The 24,334-nt window shown below is 41.2% G+C and overlaps 1 protein-coding gene across 1 annotated transcript in view; it reads right to left on the reverse strand.

Moving 5' to 3' along the window:
• LOC308099801 (protocadherin-15-like) overlaps positions 1-24,334 on the reverse strand; it is a gene marked incomplete at its 3' end in the record, with an annotated part of 359,052 nt that overhangs the window by 28,759 nt on the left and 305,959 nt on the right. Inside the window, exons 26-28 of the mRNA XM_080448598.1 lie at positions 12,997-13,106; positions 8,361-8,504; positions 1,354-1,481 (exon numbers count right to left, since the gene is read on the reverse strand). Coding sequence (XP_080304724.1) covers positions 1,354-1,481; positions 8,361-8,504; positions 12,997-13,106 — 382 coding nt within the window. The remainder of the gene's footprint in view (positions 1-1,353; positions 1,482-8,360; positions 8,505-12,996; positions 13,107-24,334) is intronic.

Genomic DNA, 24,334 nt, shown 5'->3' on the forward strand with positions numbered 1-24,334 from the left:
GACAGACAGACAGACAGACAGACAGACAGACAGACAGACAGACAGACAGACAGACAGACAGACAGACAGACAGACAGACAGACACACACACACACGCAGACAGGAAGACAGGAAGACAGACACACACGCGCACACACGCAGACACACACACTCACACACGCACACACACACAGACACACACACTCACACACGCACACACACGCACACACACACAGACAGACAGACAGACAGGAAGACAGACATACAGGAGGACAGACAGACAGACACACACGCACACACACACACACAATACGTGCCAATCTTTCCTAGGCAGAGCGGGCTCCTCCTAATCAAACAGGATCTCCTGCCATGGTTCTGTGCACAAATTGGGATTATACCACTCCTCTCTGATGTTAGGGAGCTGGGCAGGAAGGAGGGAGGGTGGGTGGGTGGTGAAGGGTGGGGGTTGGGGGGGTCCAGATGAAGCTATGCCACAGAAAGCGTATCAGATTAATTCCTTCACTGTGGCTGCAGGGTAATCACAGAGTGGGGTGGTGGAAGGGGAGGTGGATGGGGGATGGGGGAACAGGCACTTGGATTTCCGCACGCGTCCATGTGTTCTTTGTTAACCCATTCAATCCGGGAAAGCGTCTCTTGTCATTTTTAGACGTCTTTGGCTATTCAAAAATAGCAGATATACAAGCTCAATAGCGCGGCACCGAGCGCCGCGCTATGAGCTCGTAGATCTGCTATTTTTGAATAGCCAAAGTATAAATCAAATCTGAAATGACACAGATGCGTTCCCGGATGGAACGGGTTAACGCACCAACCAGAACGACGGTCCATCAGGCAGATTGTCAGGCAGATGGTGCGCTAAGAAAGACGCCAGGGCCAGAGCCGTTTGCTTTTTACTCACCACCATAGGGCATAGCAGTTGCGGCCACTTCCTGGTTCCACTGCAAAATACTCAATGCATTTTTCCCATTGACATTTCCACAAATATTTATATAAATTATTTTAAGCCTAGAATCAAGCCATCCAGGGTCCTGGTGAATCATGACCATAAAACGTTTGATTCTGTGAAAAAACCTTTTTGAAAACGGCAAAACAAAGGGTATTTATTAAATATAGTATATCATATAATTAAATATAAAATAAAAGAAATCACAGAAAAAAAAGTGTAATGGTCATGATTCACCAGGACCCTGGATGGCTTGATTCTAGGCTTAAATTAATTGATATAAATATTTTTGGAAATGTCAATGGGAAAAATGCATTTAGTATTTTGAAGTGGAACCAGGAAGTGGCCGCAACTGCTATGCCCTATGGTGACCGACCACAGGGAGGAAAACATGTTTTGTTTTTTTTACTCACAATTATAGTGACCACGGAGGAAAAGGTTTTGGTGTCTTCTGCCACCCCGCCGATGTAGAGCTTTCTGGTGAAGACGGGGTAGTGGTCGTTCTCGTCCATCACCTCGATGTACACCTTCGCTGTGTTGGCTGCAGAAAAAAGCGGAAGAAAGCAGGATGAACGTTAAAGGGATAGTTCACCCCCAAAATGCCTTTTTTTCCATCGATTAGTCACCCCATGGAGACTTGAATTCATGGATATTTTTTATGTTTTTGTCGCATTCCTAAGCCAATCGTTTGATGACCGGCAGCGGTTCCGGTAGGAGACACAAAGAGTCTCCTTTGTGTCTCCTACCGGAACCGCTGCCTACCGGTCCGCTGGTCATCAAATTAGTGACTTAGGAATGCAACAAAAACAAAATCCATGAATTAAAGTCTCCATGGGGTAACTAATTGACAGGAAAAAAATATTTTTTGGGGTGAACCATCCCTTTAAGCAACACTTCACTGTACTGTAGGCCTCGTTCAAATGACATCATGACAACAAAAGCCCTGCATTTCTGTGTCCATACAGTAGCATTCCAGTACTGTAGGCCTATGTGGCAGTCCAGAGTTTAAAAACCAAGATGAGAGAACATATTACTAGCAGTTTTAGCTTCACTACATTGGCTCCAGGTTGTTTTTAGGATTGATTTACTTGTTTATAAAGCTCTCAATGGTCTGGCACCGTCCTACCTCTATGACTGCCTGCCATAGGTATGTTCCAAACCGCCCCCTCAGGTCTTCTAGTGCTGACCTGCGCAAAGTGTCTAAAATGCCATATAAAAAAACACGGTGAAGCAGCATTCTGCTTCTACGGGCCGATCTCTGTGTTGTTATTCATGTCTTCACAGTTTTGCCTGATATTTGCAGTGCATGCTTTATTATTAAATCATTTTTAGCTTTGTCTGTAAAGCACTTGTGCTTTATTCTTGCTCTGTAGAGCCCTTTGAGCTGCATTTCATGTCATGAAAGGTGCTATACAAATAAAGTTTATTATTATTATTATGTAGCCCTATTAATGCCAACTTAAGTCTCGCATGGCCAGCCCTCCATTCTCGCTCCACTCCGAAAGCAGGTCTGAGCAGCTCATACTCACTGGGCTAAACTGGAATTGAGCGGTGACAGGACCATAATCTGTGTTTTTCAGACCGGGTTCGATGCAAAATTACTGCCCTTGTCTGCACATCCCCTCGGCCCCTTCTATCCACTTTTCACTTCAACAGATCCCCAGGCTTTCTTTCTGAGAAAGCAAGGCATGGGATACGAGAGGAATGCCAACTTAATATGTGCAATGATAGTTTAGGTCGCTGGTTCTCAAACATTTTTCATAGGACCCCGAAATTAATGTATGTATTTGGACCCAAATCTGAAAATATGTTTGTGCCAGGGACCCCCATACAAGATGTGTGTTGTTAAAAGTTTTCAAAAATATTGCAGGTTTTCTCTAGGTAAAAAAAGAAGCTCACATTGACCCGCTGGAACCCCCTCAAGGACCCCTGGGTGTCGTCCCGGGACCCCACTCTTTTTGGATGATCACGTCCTGCGCTGCCCATGCAGTACAACCACTGTCTCATACCGTTGGTCACCAAGTAGCTCTATTGGAGCAGTTGGGGGGGGGGTTAAGTGCCTTGCTTAAGGGCAGTTCAACGAGGGAAAGATGAGTGTTGCTCATTCACTTCCCCACCTAGATTCTTCCAGCTGGTCGAAGGGAATGAACCTTCTGGACACCAAGCGTGGTCCTCTGCCCTTTATAGGCTATCACTGGTCCCAGTCTTGCTTTTCACAGAAGGAAATAATCGTAGCAACGCCGGCAGCAGTGTCATTTGCAGTGTCGTGCCATTTTCGTTCAGTATTTACTTCCCCCCACACCCGACCCAGAAGCCAGTTATCCACAGCCTTTGTTCATAAACATTTGAATTTGCCATAATACTTACTGTAGGAAGCATTATTTGCAATTATTTATTTCCTATACAACACACAAATGTATAGGCCTAACCCTTTTCTCTACCCATGCTCTTGTTTAGTTTGAAGTCCTCATTAGCTGTTACTTTCTTTTAAGACAAAGAGAGTTGAAAACAGAAATAACAACACAATAAACATCCGACTGCTCATGAGATCAAAGTTGGTAAATGTAGTACAGTACTTGTCGTTTCAATATATTCTTTCAATCATGTTCTTTTCCATCATAACCTCAAAAGGAAGCATCTTGCAATCATGTCATACAATAAATAACCAAGAAAGTGTCCTCAGTCAATCAATGTAGTTTAATGAACACTCTCTTAATTGCTAGCTAATAACCATCTGTTTAACCAACCAATTATAGCCCTCCTAAACCTCCAGCTTTGAGTGGAACATGGACCACCATTCCACCATTCTAATTGGCATTGAATTTTATTTACTGTCTGCAGCCACAATGAGCACTGTTTTGTACTTCCCGGAATTGAAGTTAATATAATTAGAGCAACAACAACAAAACAGAGCCAAGCTTCTTTTTTTTGCACACTCTTCAAAAGGGGGCTTACACAATAACTACAGCCACCTTCAGAATGTGGCCCGAGCAAGATAACAGTGTGTTTTGAGAGAGAGAGAGAGAGAGAGAGAGAGAGAGAGAGAGAGAGAGAGAGAGAGGGAGAGAGAGGGAGAGGGAGAGAGAGAGAGAGAGAGAGAGAGAGAGAGAGAGAGAGAGAGAGAGAGAGAGAGAGAGAGAGAGAGAGAGAGAGAGAGAGAGAGAGAGAGAGAGAGAGAGAGAGAGAGAGCGAGCGAGATGCGAGCGAGAGACAGAGAGGAGGTAAAATGGTAGCTATTTTAGCAATAAATAATTAAGAGTCCCATTGTGCCAGGAATCAGAAATACGCACACTGCTGCTTTAAGTAGTAAAGAACAGGTGGCGAGTGTAAACAATCCACCCCGCAATTTGTCACCGTTACACCTGTGCAGTGTGCAGCATAAATATACAAAGCACAACTCTTGCCACAAACTGCAGTTTAGGTGAAAAATATGCACTGTCAAGAGCCATTTTTCTTCTGGCGTGACACTGGAGCTGAGGACACGCCAAGGGAATAGGGACGAACACACCAAAAAAACACTGTGCATATCAAATCGTTGTTGCCGGGCAGAAACCTCCTATCTACATATTTTAACTTTTAACTTGTGTTTTTTCGTAAAATTGCACCCTAATTTATCGCACTACAGCGTCACACAAAAGCATCAAAAGTAGCGGATATACAAGCTTTCGCGCCACGTTTCGAGCTCGTAGATCTGCTACTTTTGATGCTTTTGAATTTGAATCCTGGAAAGTCACAGTTTTGGACATGAGGTTTCCACCCGACAGAGACAATATTCCAGGCACAAAAGCTGTGGTGAGCAGAGGAGAGGAGAGGAGAGGAGAGGAGAGGAGAGGAGAGGAGAGGAGAGGAGAGGAGAGGAGAGGAGAGGAGAGGAGAGGTGCACAACACAGAATCTCTCAGGTTCAGTCTCCCTCCCCTGGGAATAATGAGTACATTCAATCGTCAGTGCAAACACACAGGAGAGGTACATACAGCACACACACACACACATACATACACACGTTTGTATTACTATACCTGTGAGGACATAAAAATGCCAGGACCGTATTGAAAATAGCCAAAACATTGCTCTGGGGAAAAGCAGATCCACAAGCTCAAAACAAGCTTGTAGATCGGCAATTTTCAGAGATACAGTACCCCCAACCCCTAAACCTAACCTCTAAATGTCCTAACCTCCAACCTGAATCTTTCCCTAATTGTAAACCCCCCCCCCCCCACAAAAAGAAAATCTAATTCTACTATACTCGTGGGGACATCTGGCCCTAATACACACGCACACACACACACAGATCTATGAAGTAAACAGGTCCATTAAGAGGAGGGATTGTGCGTCTATGGTACAATGAGCACTTGAGTGCATTTTCATTTAGAGGAATGTGTTCAATTGATTCTTATCTGACTCGGGATTATTAAATGTGTGCGCGTAGGCGAGTGTGTTTGTGTGTGTGTGTGTGTGTGCATGTGTTACTACAGAACACACACACACGCGCACACACACACACACACACACCCCCACACACACACACACACACACACACACACACACACACACACACACACACACACACACACACACACACACACACACACACACACACACACACACACACACACACACACACACACACACACACACACACACACACACACACACACACACACACACACACACACACACATTGGCCTTACAGTCCGATTTATACTTAGTTGCATGCTGGTGCTGCATGCATTAAATAGCAGATATAAAAGCTCACAACGCGTCACAACCTTGTAGATCTGCATTACTAAGCCCGACACTGGCACGCAACTAAGTATAAATCAGGCTTAAGAGAATCTTAATCTGACAAACCACTGGGACTCTGCACTGATTAATTCTACTCAATAAGATTCCGATAATAAAAAAAAATATCGTTTTCATCATGGCGGCGGTTCTCTGTGCCGAAAGGACATCTCAACTAATACATATCGTAGCTGTCGGGCAGAAACCTCTTATCTCCATATTCTTTGATAAACTTTTTTTGTTTTTTCGTAAATTAGTTAACTCATTCAGTGCCACATGACGTCTAAGACGTCATGGCCTGAGCGCCCTGAGCGCCACATGACGTCTAAGACGTCATAAAAAAAAATATATATATATATATATATATTTTTTTCTTCTTAAAAAAAAAAAAATGTTCAGAACCCAAGATATGATGATTTGAAGATTTGCTGCTCCATTCACTTCTTGTTTAACTTCTTACTGAAAAAGGCTGTATCTCGGCTCCTAAGCAGTTTTTTTTTACTATGAATTTTGGCTGTGGCACTCAGAGCCAAACTGCCATAAATAGGCATGGCACTGAAATGAGTTTTAAATTAGTTCACAATTTTCCACGATTCTTTCATCACAAAAGTATTTCCAGACAAATGACCGAATTATTCTTTTTACAATACTGTGTTTTCTCTTATCCTCTTTTCAATGCAGCAAATGACTGAAAACATTTTTTTTTATAAATTCTCTTACAAAGATCCTGTATTATCTTCTTTTTTTGTCTTGTCTCGATTGCACCCTCTGCTGTTTGCATCACGATAATTTTTTTATTAACATCGATTTAAATTGTCACATCAGTTTGAATTGATTTTAATCGATTTACGATTACTTACTTTTTTTGTATTTAGTACTTCTTATTTTTATATTCATGAAATACTTTAGACAAATGTAATTGTTTTTAATTGATGAAAAGCTGTGATTTTTTTGTTAACATTTAAAAAAATATTTTTGAAATAATATATATATTCTTTAATGTAGGAACGGAAAAAAGGGGTTATTTACTTGCGACCCATACAAATTGGTCCACGACCCAAACACTAGAGAGGGTAAAGGCCCGATAGTGCTTGCTGCTTCCGTGTAGGTGCCAGGTTATGCAAACAGAATCTGAATCAGAATCATCTTTAATTGTGAGAAACGCCCACGGCACAACACCAGAGGGAGCTCCACTGATCTCACCCCCCCCCCCCCCATATTCGGCACAAACATTCTACTGTAATGCCACCAAAATGTGGAATGCTCTACCACCAGCCATCTAACCCCCTACCCTCCTTCAAAACCACCATGTCTGCAATTTGCAACTGGACCTATAGACAAGTATTCTAGCTTGCCAAAATAAATGACACCCCACTGTTTTTCTGTAAATATACTTTTACTGCTCCTACTATTGATGATCTCTTGTATAGTATTGTATGCCTTCATAGGTCTTGATGAATTGAATACACAGTACCACAATGGAAACTGGCATGGCATGAGAAGAGAGAGGATGGAGGTAGAGTGAGAGCAGAAGAGAAAAGAGAAAGAAACCTGGGATAGAAACAGATTAAATAAGCAATATAAAGAAACAGCGGATGCGACGTGCACCGTGGTTGTGATGATACTACAATCTGTGTCTATGGACATGGACATGTTCAAGGCCATAACGTTGCTGTCGGACAGAAACCTCATATCTCCATATTTTAACCTTTTGTGTTTTATCGTAAATTAATGCCCTATCATACTACAGCGTCGCACAAAATAATCAAAAGTAGCAGACCTACAAGCTCGAAATGTGGCACGAAGCGACGCGTTTTGAGCTTGTAGATCTGCTACAACATCACTGCAATTTCATGACCATTATTTTCATGTAATAATACAGCAGGTAGTGACTGATCCCCTCTCAACCTGTCCTCAAAGTTAGCGTCTATTTTTCTTTTGTAGGGCATGCAGTCAGTGGACCTGTCATGCATAAAGTGCACGCATTGTTAAAATCTGGGAATCTGGATGCATGCAGATGTCCCCACGTACATGAGATGGTGACAAAATGTACGTCATATCACTAGGCTACGCGGAGGCGGCAAGTATTATATGGCCTTTACCATTTAAACCAACAATTTTTCGACAACTATTTCCATTCTATTTCTTCCCTCTACACAAAATCTCTTTGGTGGAAATAGCCTATCAACTATCTTGTCAGCTTTTGTCACATGTAAATGAAGCATCGCGTTAGTTCATGCAGGACACGGTGCCACGTCAAATACGCCTCAGCTGTAATCACCTGCCAGTCTGCTGATTGCTTTCAATCAGCCAAGCTTTTCTACAAACCAATCACACCTCCTTCCCTCAACAAAGGTGGTATGTTTAAATACGAGTCCCTCCCCCACTGGATCTCAATTGCCGCCACACGCTGCTGCAACTGGCAAAACTTGCCTCCGCCACCCCAGCCCCCTCCAATTTTAGAGTCTTGCATTACTGAAAGGTTCGTCGTGATTTAAGAGCAGAGCCATTAACACTAAGTTTGGCTGTATTGGTTAAATCTACTTCTGACGTGAGTGTTCCTGACTGAAGTGGGACTTCAAGGAAAAGAAAGGTTGGCCCACACCCACCCAGCCTTGGTTCCCCCCTCCCCTCTCTTACATTTGGACGGCACTCGCAGGTTGGCCTGGATGAGCAGAGACAAGGAGTCTGCCTGGACCCTCAGGACGTAGCTGGTGATGGTCTCATAATCCAGTGGCCCGGCCGTGTAGATCACACCTGTCATGTTGTCCACTCTGAAATGACCTGCAAACACACACAAACACAGAGGGACACCATGACCCAACACTAGAAGTAAGCACTTGGTTCCAACTGGTTCACAAACCTTTTAGATCTAACTAGTGAAAAAAGCCGATCTCCAAGCTCACGAAGCCTAGTGAGCTTGGAGATCGGCTATTTTCACTACTTCTTAAAAGTTATCTTTTCTAATTTATGAACTTGCTTAGATTTTCTTTTTTTAATTTCTCTATGGAATTATTTTAGATTTTTTTTTAGTATTAGTTTTGAATTCATGACAATTTTCGATTTTTGGGAGGTCTTTTGAAATAATAATAAAAAACTAAATAGGAAATTTCACTCACGACACATGTGTCTGTGACCCACAAATGGGTCCCGACCCACTGTTTGGGAACCACAGGTCTAGAGCATACGTACCACCACCAAAACTATGCAATTGTTTGTATGCCATTCACACATGATAGAGATAGAGGACTGATTATGTATCTTTGTCCTTAAGCTTGACTGTGACCTTGTTCCTTAAGCTTTTTCTAGCTTTTCGAAGGTTAACCACTTACTCAATACTCTATCATGCGCCATTGGGTGCACAGACAGACACGCACACACGCGCACACACACACACGCACACACACACACACACACACACACACATTTATTCTTTCAGTCATTACACACAACTTACCGATATGTACGTGAGAAAGGGCCGCAATGGAAATAAGCCATTGGCTTTATTGTGTATATCCTTTTGTTGCTATAAGACTATTGGTTTCAGTGCTGTTATATGCCACATCTTAGCAAATACTTCAATAGTTCTTAATCATTTTAATTTAATATTTTATCTACAGTTTTGCTTAACAGCACTGAATCTGTATTCATATTAATTTAATACACATACACAATTTAAGATACTATTGATTGCCTTCTGTATATTATTCCAAAACAACTGTAATGATGAAGAAAAGTTGGCATAAGATCCACCACACTCCCTCCAGCAATTTGATAATATTTTACAATTATACATTGCTTGTTGCGGTGGTGTATGTGTACTCTGTCCAACAGGGAGATGCTGTAGTTGTTTGTAGAATCTGATTAATTTCCTTCCAAGTGTCCTCCTCACACGTGTGTGTTCTTCTTCCAATTTTAGTTTTGTCCTTGTGTCTCATTGCTTGAGGCTACCTTCTGAAATAGCACAAACTGCTGAGATTTGATGTGACACTCTGACATTGATATAGATGGTTACCAAGAATTGCACAAGTGGGTGAAGATCACTGCTGGTCTTTCTTCCTATTTTACTGGATGAACTGTAACTTCTCATTTGTACATAATTATCCAAAGAAGTGGAGATGTGGTAGACGATGTTGCCTTAACTCATTGGCCGCCATTATCGCATTAACGCGATCTAATAAATAGCGCGCTTGGCCGCCAGGATCGCGTTAATGCGATCTATGGTCTTTATTGATCTTTATGCTCTGATCACGCTATTCTGTTATGAATCAGGCTAAGTTTCATGTTCCACTTACTTCAACCACCACTGCATCCGGTTCCATGACTTGGGTTCCGTTTTCGGTTTTACATTTTTCCCCCCAGTCATTTTCGACCATAATAGGGAAACAAACCCTTTTTCACACGCTATGAAAAACGATCGGAGACCTCCCCTCCTATAATCTATGGTCTGGGTGACGAACAGTCATCCCCGTTGTGTATCACAAAGTAATTTTCGCCGATAACAGAATCTGAGACATTTCACTTCCGGTTCATGTGTTTCACTGTGTGAGTGGGTCTGGGAGGGGGCGAGTGTGATCGAGAGGCGATCAAGCTTGGTATGTGCTGCTCTCTAGTGGTGGAACGATCAAAACGATTCAAGTGTCAAGCCAGACTTTCTATATGTGAATTAAATAACAAAATAACGAAACAAAAAAACACGAAAATCGCTGGCAAGGGCTGCTATGAACGAGGTTTTAACTCTGGCAGTCAATGAGTTAAAGATTAAAATCCCATTATTTCATTTTCATTGTAGACATTGTCCAAATATAATTAGTTCCTTTTGTGCCCTTATTAATGTATGTATCAGGTTTATTGGGTGCGGATTCAGGGTCTTCCTTTATAATTATAATAAATAATTCCTTTATTATCATCCCTCATTTCACAGTTTCTCTTCATTCTACCACAAATCTCCAAAGTATTTCTAATTAGTGTACTGCCAGTTACTTGGATTCACTGTACAGAAAGGATTGTTTAATTCTAGGAACACGACATACAGTATGTACTTATCTGTTGACCTCCACCTTGCTTCAGACATTTAACCAAGGACAATATTGGCTGCATCTGAGCTGCATAATAATAGTGATTTAGAGTGGGGAGAGCAAGCCCACCCCATCTCTTTAGAAAGGTTTACAAATGACATTGTAAGTCCATTTAGACCACGCTCGCAGTCACAGTGCTGTACCTATTTATATTATTTAGATTACATAATAGCATTGCTATAATAGAAAATATATTTCTTACTAAAATAATATTACAATTAAAACATAAAAATGTAAATTAATATAGCCTAATTCAAGCTCGCTGGGTTTCTTCTGGGCCCGTTGTGGGCTGCCACGTGAATAGGCCAGTTCTACATGATTTAGACATACAGATCCATAGACCAATTATTTGTTTACCAACATTGAGACTGGATGCACAGGTGATTGTTTCATGCAATCAATTCTCAACCTGTTGTTTCAGGGTGCGCTGGTTTCAGCACACCCCAACCCCCTCTTGTGTGTTGGCTAGTGCTGCGCGCCCTAGCGAGACCTGACAGAATGGGTTTGACGCTTGCGCAGTATGACGCTTGCAACCAGTGTGACGTCGTCTGTTAAGGGGTCTATACACATCAAAGCCTACACCTTTATTGTATACATTTAATCTTTGCAACATTTATAAGTAGACCTGAAGTATAACTTCAAGATCAAGATTTTCTGTTGCTTCTCTCTCAGTAAAGAGGAGAAGAGACACTTTTGTGTCGAAACAAGAACTCGGTCTTCCCAGGTGCTTCTGTGTTTATTGCTATTAACAACAACACTACATGTCTAGGGCAGTGGTGCTGGTGCTGACAGATTCCGCTGTTAGCAGATTCTGTCTTGAGAGATTAGAGTGCCTGCCACCCACTGAAGCTCTGCTTATATCAACCTCCCTCACCTGGGTTTGCCTGTGTTGCTGCCCCTGCACCAAGCAAATAGCAAGCTAGGTCCAAATGATGACAGTTCTGTCACTTGAATTAATGTCAAATGACTGTTTTGGAACAGTGTGTTGGAATTGGTGCTTCTCCTTTTTTTGAATGTGACTCCATTATAGCAAAGCATCAAACTGGGAAATGAAATTTTGAAAACATTGAATCCTTGATCAGCAGGCTGCATGTTTAGTTCTTTTGCGCAGTAGTTCTCAAACTTTTTTCATGTAAGGACCCCCAAGTTGATATGTATATTTGGCCACGGACCGCCCCATATGAAAAGGTTTTTTGCCAGGGACCTCCCAGAAGAAAGGATTTATGTAAAAAAAAAAAAAGAATAAAAAAAGCTAATCAAAATGCCTTTTTTTTATATTAAAAAAAAAGCACTGGTTGAGAATGACCACTGATGATTTCACTGTGTGTGTTTTTTGTTTTTTTTTAAAGGCGAGTCTGCAGCAGTCACAGCAAATTAACATCACACCACCAGGCCTCGTTCCTGCTTGTCCTCACTTCTCCTCAGCCTGTGCCTAAAAGAGCGAAGAGTTGATGTTAAAACAACCGACACCAGGAAGAAAGCACTCGTTTGTCCCCAGAGGAGAGAGAGGGGAGGAGAACTGAGATGAATGCTTGCTTAGACTCTCTCAAGGTAGTCTCAATAAACCTGTGGTTCTGAAACTGTTTTCATGTGAAGGACCCCAAAATCAACAATGTATTTGGCTGCAGACCCCTATCTGAAAATAGTTTGTGCCAGCCAGGGACCCCCATTACAAGATTTGTGTTGTGAAAATGTTTCAAGAAATATTCCATTGGAACCAAATGGACCCATGGGACCGCTGGTGGTCCTCGGCCTAACGTTGCGAACCAGCGGGTGTGTGCGTGCTTGCATGCATACATACGGTACATGCACACATACAGCTTCGTACAGTGTGTGTAACAGAGGTGTAAAGTAACTGTAAAGTACATTTACTCAGGTATTGTACTTAAGTCCAATGTTGAGGTACTTTATGTATATAGGGCTGAAGTGGTTAATGTAGATTTTGTAATAATCTACAAAGTAACTAGTAACTAAAGTTTTCAAATAATTGTAGTGGAGTAAAAAGTACAATATTTGCCCCTGACATGTAGTGGAGTAGAAGTAAAAGTACCGAAAGTTTAAAATACTCCAGTGAAGAAAAAAATCCTTAAAATTATACTCAAGTGCAGTACTTAAGTAAATGTACTTACTTTACACCACTGGAAAAAAAAATCTCAGTCTCATTCTCAGATTGTGTGAAAGATCTGTTCCGCTCTTACCACGTTCATTTCCTCCCACTATGGAGTAGACGATGGTCTCGTTGACGGCGGCGGCTACGATGGTCCCCACCGACGTCCCCACTGGAGCCAGCTCACTCACCAGAGGAAACCTGGGGAGGGGACACCAAGGAACAAAACGTCACTCATATGGGGCAAACTGCAGCCAAAATGCCAGGCGTGTGCAGTGGTGGAAAAAGTACTCAAATTCTTTACTTAAGTAAAAGTATCAATACTGCAATATAGAAATACTCCATTACAAGTAAAAGTCCAGAATTCAAAATGTAGTTGAGTAAAAGTACAAAAGTATTGGCATCAAAATGTACTTAAAGTACCAAAAGTAAAAGTACTAAAATATTTGAAAATAGCTGATCTACAAGCTCACAACGCGTCGCGCTGCGACGCGTTGTGAGCTTGTAGATCGGCTATTTTCAAATAGCCTATGTATAAAATAGGGCTAAAGTGGTTAATGTATGTTTCGTAATATCATAATTTATATCTGAAAAGTAACTAAAGTTTTCAAATAATTGTAGTGGAGTAAAAGTACAATATTTGCCTCTGAGATGTAGTGGAGTAGAAGTAAAAGTATTGGAAATTGGAAATACTCAAGTAAAGTACAAATACCTCAAAATTGTACTTAAGTACAGTACTTAAGTAAATGTACTTAGTTAGTTTCCACCACTGGGCGTGTGGCGGAGGATTTGGATTCAAACACAGACGTGACTAATACAAGCAGCGTGTCGTCGCTGTCAGGCAGAAACCTTGTATGTCCAAGTTTCAAATTTGATTCGTTGTTTTTGCATAAATTAACACATTGCCTGCCAAGGACGCAGTTGTGCGTTCTATTTTCAAATTATTATTTTTTTGAAAATTCCACAAGGGGCGCTCTAACACAGCTTAGGAATGATCCCTCGTCACTCAGAGAAGCAGTAGACGGATGTGACTTCCAACTATAGGTTTCTTTTTTTTGGTGATGAAAACCACCCATTTTCAACGGGCCATAGCCCCAAAATGGTACAAAAAAGTACTCAAATGTTTTACTTAAGTAAAAGTAGCAATACCAGAATATAAAAATACTCACAACGCGTCGCAGTGCGACGCATTGTGAGCTTGTAGATCTGCTATTTATTCATCGCAATCAGCATCACAATCATTTGAACCAAATTTTAGTTCAAGTTCAAGCTTGTGAGCTTGTACATCTGCTGTTTTTCACCTTTTTTCCATCTTGAAAATGTTGGAAACATTTTTATAATTTAGATTTTTCTTTCTTTTTTTTCAGATGGGGGACGGGGGAGGTCCGCGGCCGAAAACATGTTAATTTTTTTTTTTTTTTACACAAAAACATTGCCACTGCTGTACGCTGTGCTGCGTCCCATATTCTCTCTGCAAATTGATGTCCAGCTCTCTCTCCAGAAGCATCTCCAGACCTTTGTCTCTATAGAATAATAATAACTTGCTATAGAGCAGTGGTTCTCAAACGTTTTCATGCCAAGGACCCCCACATTGATATGTATTTGGCCGCGGACCCCCATCTGAAAAGGTTTTGTGCCAGGGACCCCCAGAAGAGAATATCAATTATGTTTAAAACATTCTAAATTCTTCACAATTTTCCAAACATTTTCGATATTTTTCCAAAAAAGTTCAAAAATAGCAGCTGCTATTTTTGAATAGCCAACTTATAAATGGATAAAGTGGTTAAAATGATTGTGATGCCGTATTAACTACTTTTGCTGGGGACCCCCTGGAACCCCCTCAATGACCCCTGGGGGTCCCCGGACCACTGTTTGAGAACCACTGCTACAGAGACACTGTCACTGTTGCCTCAGTGATCGATAGACTCTCTCCATGTCCTCCAAGAACCTGGTGCAAAGACACGTACGTGTTCCACGGCGATAACGTCTACAGGCTCTAGTGAGTGTGATGTTTTACTGCAAGGAGCAGTAAAGATGGTGTCATCATATATCTTACAGGCAAACTGTGGTGGAAGAAGTACTTCAAAGTAGTAAATAACACAATATAAAAATACTTTGTTACAAGTACAAGTCCTGCATTTAAAATATGACTTGAGTAAAAGCACAACCGCATTGATATCACAATATGTACCAAAGTAAAAGGACTCACAATTTTCCACAACTTTTTACAATAATAGCCGATCTACAAGCTCACAACGCATCGTAATGTGACGCGTTATGAGCTTGTTAATCTCTCAAGACAGATTCAAAGAAAAGTGTTTACATTTTTTTACCGAATGGGTTCCCAGATTGTGAAAAAATAAAAAAGAAGCATAAAGTATTGAAAAATGGAAATACTGGAATTACCTCTTAAGTACAGTACTTAAAGGTAGGGTAAGTGATATGTTTTGGTTAAAACAAAAAGTATTTTGTTAAAAGGTTAAAGCACTATATTCTGATAGTAATCATTGCTATAGAGTGTTCAGTAACAGGAGTCTCCCCGTCTCTCCAGCTCTTTAATAAACAGAAAATACATTTTTCGGTAGGTGTCAAAATCTCAGCCAATCAGGAGAAAGTACCCATTTTTAAGCTTCATTTTTATAGTGTTCCAGTTCCAATTTTGCCTGCTCATTTCTTAGTGTCAAGCTCATAGCGCGGCACTCGGTGCCGCGCTATGAGCTTATAGATCTGCTATAAAGTAAATGTTACACCACTGCAGACAAACAGCAGTCTTCCTCGTGTTGGAACGGGTAGTTGTTCTCACATCTACAATTACAACCAGCCATTTACAATAGGAAACCAATTGAATCTCCACTGTGTGGAACCTCTCATAAACACAGCTTTATGAAGGAAGGAGTTGAGCTCTAACCACAAGCAAGCGACCCTGAATCCCCCCCGACCGACTGTCGAGGGTTTTTATTCTATAACCTGCAGGCTTCATTTCATTATTCATGTCGTAAAACGGTATGAGGTGTCGGCGAAGACTTAGAGTGATGAAATAAAAAAGCTATTGACACCGTGGTCTAAATCGCCTCCGGGTACCAATAACGTTTAAACCGGAGGAATGCCAAGATATCACGCTCCCGCTATGAAATGCTCTTTAATGTTTGACATTGAGTGGAGTTTAGTGATGTAGAGTAGAATGAGGCTCCTCCACAGATCACGGGGAGATGAGCGTCGGGCGTAGGGCGGCATGCAGCTCACACACACACACACACACACACACACACACACACAGCACGAGCACGCGCACACACAGCCACACACACATATATATTGTCACTGTTGTAAGGAAACCTCTTATGCCCAAAACTGTTACTTTTCAGAAAATGAAAAAAAAAAAAACTGTGTTCCAATGAATCCAGTGTAGTTATTTTAGTCACTTAATCTCTTGTTAATACTTTTCATTGGTTCAATGGTCATAAAAAAAACCCACAGACGCAATCAACCACTTTCACTTAAATGTTTTTGTGTTGTGTGCTTGTAGATTGGCTATTTTTTGCTACTTTTGTGTGACACTGTAGTATGACGAATGATGAAGTAGAGCATTCATATACAACAAAAAAAAACATAGCAAACTGAAATATGGAGATACAAGATTTCTGCCCGACAGGAACGATAGGCAAGGCGAGGCATGGCGCATTGTGAGCGTGTACACTGGCTATTTAATCCGAATGTTTGCCTATTTTAACAAATGATTCACTTGACAACCCAAAATCAATGTCAGGGTTTTGGATAAGTAGCGCTTACCGAGGACAAGCAGCAGACACACCTGTGTGCTTATCACCATTACTTTTGCCTTGACTGTGAATATGATTTACAATTACGCCTTAAGCCTGTATACCTTCATACTTTGTCCAGACTTAAAAGTCTTTAAAACTTCCAAAATGTGCATAACTTCAACACTAAATAAATTAAGCCTTCAACATCCCGACAACATTCAGACAGGTGCGAGGCCTTAACTTCACATCACATTAACAATGCAAGAGAAAAAAAACATTCTTGACACATTTTGTAAATTATTACCGTACAAATCTAATTTCCCCCCAAACTTTCCAGTTTTATCAGCTGCACAATATAACCTTAAATGTATTAATTTGCCAGTAAACAAAAAGTAATGATGTTCCTATCTGGGAAATTCTGTGTGGAAATTGAAAGCCGTAAACAAACAGGGGGGGGTGTTAAAGTGAGATGAAAGTGGCTTTTGCTTTTCACCGGCCAGAAATAGATTGTCACTTGAGTTGTCCTTGAACACACTGCATCACGGAGGTGTCTTCCAATAGTGTGAGAAATTGTTAAATGACTTATCACTGCCTTACACAACCAGTATAGTGTCAGTACGAAAGGTTTTGCTTCTAAACTGAAAACTGAAAAAAAACATCAGGAGACCAAAAGGGGAGTTAATGTAATGTTTTCCCATCTCTTTTGTACATAACTAGAAGTTCGGGCCGAACGTCTAGACGTGGCACCGCCGACTGATATGCCCATATATGGAGATCTCTGTGTCTGTCAGGCGTTGCCCCTTTTATGCCCATATATGGATATCTCTGTATGTGTAGTCCTTGTCCCTTTTATTCCCATATATGGAGATCCCTGATGTCATCAGTATATGCCCAATTGCCCATATATGGGCATGCTGATATAACTATTCATAGGGGTGGGCAATATGGCATACATTTTTCATGTTGGTTTTTAGGATTATTATTATTTTATTATGATTATTAACACATTGATTGCCAAGATCGCATTGATGCGTTCTTTCAAATCCATCGCTTGCATGCCAGCAATTCAAAAGAACACATTGATGCGTTCTTTTGAATTTTCATTGTTTAATCTGTGATCGCACGGCTCTGTTTATTTCTCATCAGCACTTTCGTTTTCCACTTAGGTCACACTCACTCGGAGCCGGATGTAAAAAAAAAAAAATCATTTCCGGGTCACATTGTTTTTCTCCGGTCATTTTCGGCCAGAATAGGGAAAAACACGGTTTTTCACACGGTATAAAAGACGAACGGACAGCTCAACTTCTATTTTCTTTGGTCCGGGTGACTAACAGTCATCGTCGTAGTGTATCACATCGTTTTCAGGCCGATCAGCGGATCAGGGATTGTCGAAAACATAACATCCTGTGAATGACCGGATATGACGTGGGCCTGTTTGGGAGGGGGCGAGCGAGGTGATCAATGTGTGGATTTGCTGCTCTCTACTGGTGGAACTGTCGTATGTGCTTAACACCACAATCAGAGAATTTATTTGAATGAAAAATTAAAAAATTAAAAAATTAAAAAACACGCAAATTGCTGGCACAGGGGTGAGTATATTATGAATAAACTCTGGCAGTCAATGTGTTAATACAATAAATGATGATTCATTATGTATATGATTATTATCACCATAAAAGTGCATATCTTCATGAATCAAAAAACTGTCGACTCCCGCCGACAGTAGTAATCCTCCGAATAAATACCAAACATGTTTGAAAAGGAAAGGATTGGGTGGCCCCGAAACGTCCGTTGAGCAAATGGGGAGTCTTAAGACTGGATGTTTGGTCCCCCACACACTAGAGGATCATCTAGCCAGATAATCGCTCCCGATCTGGGGTAGGGAACAATTGGACCCTTATGGGCGAATTTGGAACAGGTTCAGGGGGTGGGGTGAATGTGTGAGACCCATGACCCATAAATTGCAAAAGAGGAAGGCACCTTTTCTCTCAATGGGAAAACAATCCAGATATCATGTCCCCCCCCCATTAAAGACTACAGACAAAAGTGTGTTTGACACACAAGGCAAAGCCACTCAAGTCACACCAGAATGCTTTAACTATTATTTTCAAATGATAACATTTAGAGTGATAGGCTGAATACTAAATATCAGTGGTGGAAAAAGTACTCAAATGTTTTACTTAAGTAAAAGTATCAATACTGCAATGTACGCGTACTCTGTTACAAGTAAAAGTACGGAATTCAAAATGTACTTTAGCAAAAGTACAAAAGTATTGGTATCAAAATGTACTTAAAGTGCCAAAAGTAAAAGTACTAAAATGTTTGAAAATAGCAGATCTACAACACGTCGCATCGCTTAGGTATAAAATATGGCTAAAGTGGTTAATGTATGTTTTATAATGTAATATATTCATATCTGCAAAGTAACTACTAACTAAAGTTTTCAAATAATTGTTGTGGAGTAAAAGTACAGAATTTGCCTCTGAGATGTAGTGGAGTAGAAGTAAAAGTATAAACAATTGGAAATTTGTAAAGTAAAAGCACCTCAAAATTGTACCTACAGTAAGTACAGCACTTGAGTAAATGTACTTAGTACCTTCACACCACTGCTGAATATGTGCATATTATGGAATTCCAAGGACAGCGGAGTGCCAGGTGTACATTGAATTTGACACAATAGAACACTGGTATACATGAGGCCACTTCAGGAAGCCAGGAAGCCACCATCATCTGTAAAGGTTAGTTCCAATATGACCGTCTGTAACTCACTCAGGAAGTAAGGTTATAGAGAGGTTGTACAGAGTGTGCTTTTCATTTTATATTGCCTTTGAACATTCTTTGAATTGTACCATTCCCTTGGCTGTGTGCTGCTTGAATTATACAGAAGTACCTACTAGACTTGTGAAAAATAAATGCACACGGTACTATCTGGCATACAGTGTACGCCTCCCTAGTACTTGATCTACGTATATTCATTATTGATGACATCAACCACTGGATGCCTCAAAACTTTCTACAGTGGAACAAAGACGAGAATTCTTCCGACTACAGTGACTTATTCCAACCCCCTCCGACTGTAAATACTTTCCCCGTTTTCTTAAACTGCTTTTATCATATTTTGACACGTGCTTTGGCAATGTAAACGGATGTTTTCCCATGCCAATAAAGCTCCTTTGAATTGAATTGAATTGACTTCGAGCATGGCGTATCGATCGTCCGCCATGTTACTGTGGGGTCAACTCGGTGAATAGAAACCATAAGAGGAAAAAAAAGGAAAAAAGGTGCTTCTTTCTTGGGTGTTTCGTCGTTATCTTGTTTTGTATGCCCGCCCACACACACACACACACACACACACACACACACACACACACACACACACACACACACACACACACACACACACACACACACACACACACACACACACAGAGTACGGTATATACAGTATATTATCTTTTTTGTATAGAGTTTCCTCTGTATGATAGGTGCTATACAATAAACTTCATTCTGAGGCTACTCCAGCTATTGAGTTCCAATTGGTTTTTAGAAAACAGGGTGCAGAGTGAGAGTCAGTCTATCCTACAGCAAAAATGCAGTTATAGACAGAGTCAAACTGAAAAATATAGCGCTTTTTCTGGAATGAAAAAACAACAACAACAGAACAGGCTGCAATTGCCTTTTCTTCAACTTCCACCTGTGTCATCATGGCAAAGCCACATGAAGGTTATCACAGTGTTGTTACCTGTCAGAAGAGTCTGCACAGAATGGAACATAAACGTAAGAGAAAAGCATCTACACACAAGCGGTTCCCACAAGCTTCTGTGGATGCAGGGCCAACTTGAAAATCCAAAAGGCGTTCGCGGCCCACCGTTCTCACCGCTTAACCCATTAAGACCTGAGGCCGCTTCTAAACATTTTCAAAATCCTAAAAAAAAAATCGGAAAAAAATATTTTAGAAATAATTTTCACGATTTTTTCAAAAATAGCAGATCTACAAGCTCATAGCGCGGCACTCGGTGCCGCGCTATGAGCTTGTATATCTGCTATTTTTGAATAGCCTAAAGAAATCTAAAAGTGACACAGATGCGTCCCAGGTATTAACAACGGCAGCCGCCTATCGGCTGCCGAGATAAGTGGTCAGATGGGTGGGCCGCATGCATTTTCAGAGCATGCTTATTTTAACGATCAATCAAACGACTGTGTTTCGGTTTAGATCAGTTTAACTAACTTGAGGCGCCCTATGTTGCATGCCACCTTACCCCGGAAGCATAAACTTTTTTGGCATTTTTTACTATTTTGATTTTTTTTTTAATACTTCAAATAGCAGATCTACATCGACACATTGTGACCTTGCAGATCGGCTATTTGAACTATTTAAAATAGTGAAAAAAAATAGGCAGTAAGGGGTAAGGGGGGGGAGGTTCCTATTTATCTTTGTTTATATCTTATTTTTTTGCCACTTGCAATATCTAACATCCCACGGCCCACGGCCCACACACGTCGGGAAACACTGGGTTTACACAAAACCTCTTCCAAAGGGCACAGGATGCCCAATAGATCTCCAAGACCAGTGGTTCTCAGCCGGTGCTCCTTTGATGAAGACCACAGCACTGGCCCACAGCATTGATAGCCCCCCAGACCGCCAGCGGGGCCCTAAATGTCACCATTACATTCACATTAAAGTGTCTGGATAAACATGAAAGAGTTTAAGGTCACAAACTACAAAACCCCTGAGGAAACCGTGTGACATCTTAAGCCGTCCACCGGCTGCCTTCATGCTCACTGTTCTTCCAATTTCGCCTTAACTCTTTAACTACCGGAGTATATACAACTAAATAAGGCCCACACTGCCAGCGATTTTTCGATTTTCTTACCTTTTCAAGTAGTCACAGAATATTTATGTCCAGTATGATCAATTCCCTGATGGTTGCTAATCACGGAGGGTTTCACTGTGGTTTGTTTACTGTTTAGTGCGAAAACAATGTTGCACATTAAGCTAATCATCTGGGAACCCCCCGAAAATAATTTGTGGCCCCCCCTTGGGGGTCCCGACCCCCAATTTGGGAACCGCTGCCGTAGAGGAATTGAACCCTAATCCCTTCGGTGGTGGGCGAGTACTGTAAGGATAAAGCATTTTGAATTGCCTCTCCGTGCAAAATACAAATATGCCACACATGCACGTGCGCACACACACACACACACGCACACACACACACACACACACACACACACACACACACACACTCTTGCCTGGCCTTCTACACAACACAAGGGTTTTAAAATGCAGACACTTCAGCTCCAGGACACACCGAACTGTAATAGGAAAATGTAAGCGTGAATAGCGAGTCTGCGAACACAACTTCACACTGCATGTTGATGTGGCATCCTGTGAGAAGAAGTCCAATGCATCTATGTATGTATGTGAGTGTTGCACATTCGACCACAGTCTGGAAGAGGCATTCCTTACCAAGGTGCTAAAGTACCAATGTCTTAACCCATTAAGACCTGAGGTTTTTTGAAAGTTTTGAAATTTTGAAACATTTTGAAAAAAAAAATCTAAAACATTTTCTTTCAAGATTTTTTTTTTCAAGATTTTTTTCAAAAATAGCAGATCTACAAGCTCATAGCGCGGCACTCGGTGCCGCGCTATGAGCTTGTATATCTGCTATTTTTGAATAGCCAAAGACATCTAAAGTGACACAGATGCGTTCCAGGTATCAATGGGTTAAGGATGCTATTATACAGCTTGGTTACAAATGTGAACCGCTTGTGTTCATATTTGGAAGCCTCGGTAATGTCCATAAATTAGTTGCGAGAGGCCTGCAGATTTTAGGAATGCCCACACCAATTGCTGATAAGGCATTGGCTAAATTCTGTTCAGTGTCTGTGATAATTGGCAGTCATCACATATGGAGGAGACGATGCTTCCTGTACCCGTGATCTGTATCCTGAAACACTTGTTATTGAGTATCCAAAGTTTGTGCATCTACTATTGTTTGTGTTCAAGAAGTTCAAGAAAATAAATGTGTTACTTTGTGAGCTTATATATTGGTTATTTTCGGTGCACAATGTTGTAATACGATGAAGTATACATTGGGCTTAAGAAGGAATCCCCCCCCCCTGGCTGGCCGGGGGATATATTTGACGTTTTGGGGTCTTCAGGTAGCGGCTTTGAGCCAGAATAGGGCTCACAACTCACTTTTATGCTCCAAGGTTTTATTCAAACCAACAGCAGATACATTGTATCTGCTTTTTGTTTCAGTATCACTGTTCATACAGTTAAAGCTCAGCACCAAAGAACGGAGGATGAACGTTATTTGTTTTTCTGAGAGGCTCTGAGCCACTCCGCTACACTCACACAAACATAAAGCACACAATGTAAATGTACATACACGTAGAGACACATACTGTACATACATGTTATACACATATGTGCAGTGCAATCATTTTACTCTCATGTACTTGAATAGCCTCGCGTGGCCAGACAATATCACACGACACGCCTAGGGCTAAAGTGCAATGCAATTTTGCAAAGGCAGATTCGACTGGAACCAGGCTAGTACTTGAAGATATACTGCAACAATAAAAAAAATCTTGAATCTTGGTGCTTTGCTGTGTGCTGGCCATGTGCTAAAGATGTATCTGAGATCTGCTGTGTATGTGAAGCATATGGAACATAAACATGGAACAGACATGGCTCACACCTACAGTAAATCAATAAATGGTAAATGGTGTATTTACTGTAGTGCCTTTCTCCAAAGCACTTAACAATGTGCTTATACATTCACACAATCACACACACATTCACACACACATTCACAAGACAGTGGAGGCAACCACGCAAGGCACCAACCTGCTCATTGGGAGCAGGCAGGGGTCTTTGCTCAAGGGCATTTCAACATGCAGCAAGCAGGGGATCAAACCGGGGAACTTATGATCATTCCAACACAGCAGCTCTGCCTCCTGAGCCACTGCCACCCACAGTACAATGTTATTCAACATACACCCAACAGTTGTGCTTACTGTTGAACCAGAGCATTATTCAGCCCATCCTACTGCACTACACCTGCATTTTTTTTAACCCATCCGATTCTAAACATGTCTTCTAAATACTAACAGTTTTCTGAAAAACGTATGTAGCTATATCAGTGGTGCTCAAAATGTTTTCATGTCAAGGACCACCAAAATTATATGTATTTGGACACGCCACAGCTCATAGCTATGATGCTTTTTTTTTAATAGTCAAAGTATAAAATAAGTGGTTAAAATGATTGTGATGCTATATTAACTACTTTTGAACAGTAGTTAATATAGCAAATGGACCCTTACGGGTCAATTTGGTTCCATATGTACACTCTCAGAGTTACACACCCATAACTGTAGTATATCAGTATATCATTGGTAACACCTGTGAAGGAAGTGAGGAAGCAGACGCGATTTCTTTCCAATATGGCTGCTCACTTGTGCATACTAGAGCCTATCGGTCTCCCCTCCCCACACACCCCGCTACTACCTCACACAACTAACGAACAAAGCCATTGCACACACACTGCAATCTCAGTAAGCACAAGACATCACGGATCGCACACAACCACTCAATAACTACCTTTGCTCTAAAGCCCAGCTCCGGGCGCTGGTACAGAACACTGAGATACAAAAGGGCTCGCT

This window comes from Gymnoscopelus braueri, assembly GCF_963280865.1.
Source record: "Gymnoscopelus braueri genome assembly, chromosome: 14".
In the NCBI taxonomy this organism is placed as follows: domain Eukaryota; kingdom Metazoa; phylum Chordata; class Actinopteri; order Myctophiformes; family Myctophidae; genus Gymnoscopelus; species Gymnoscopelus braueri.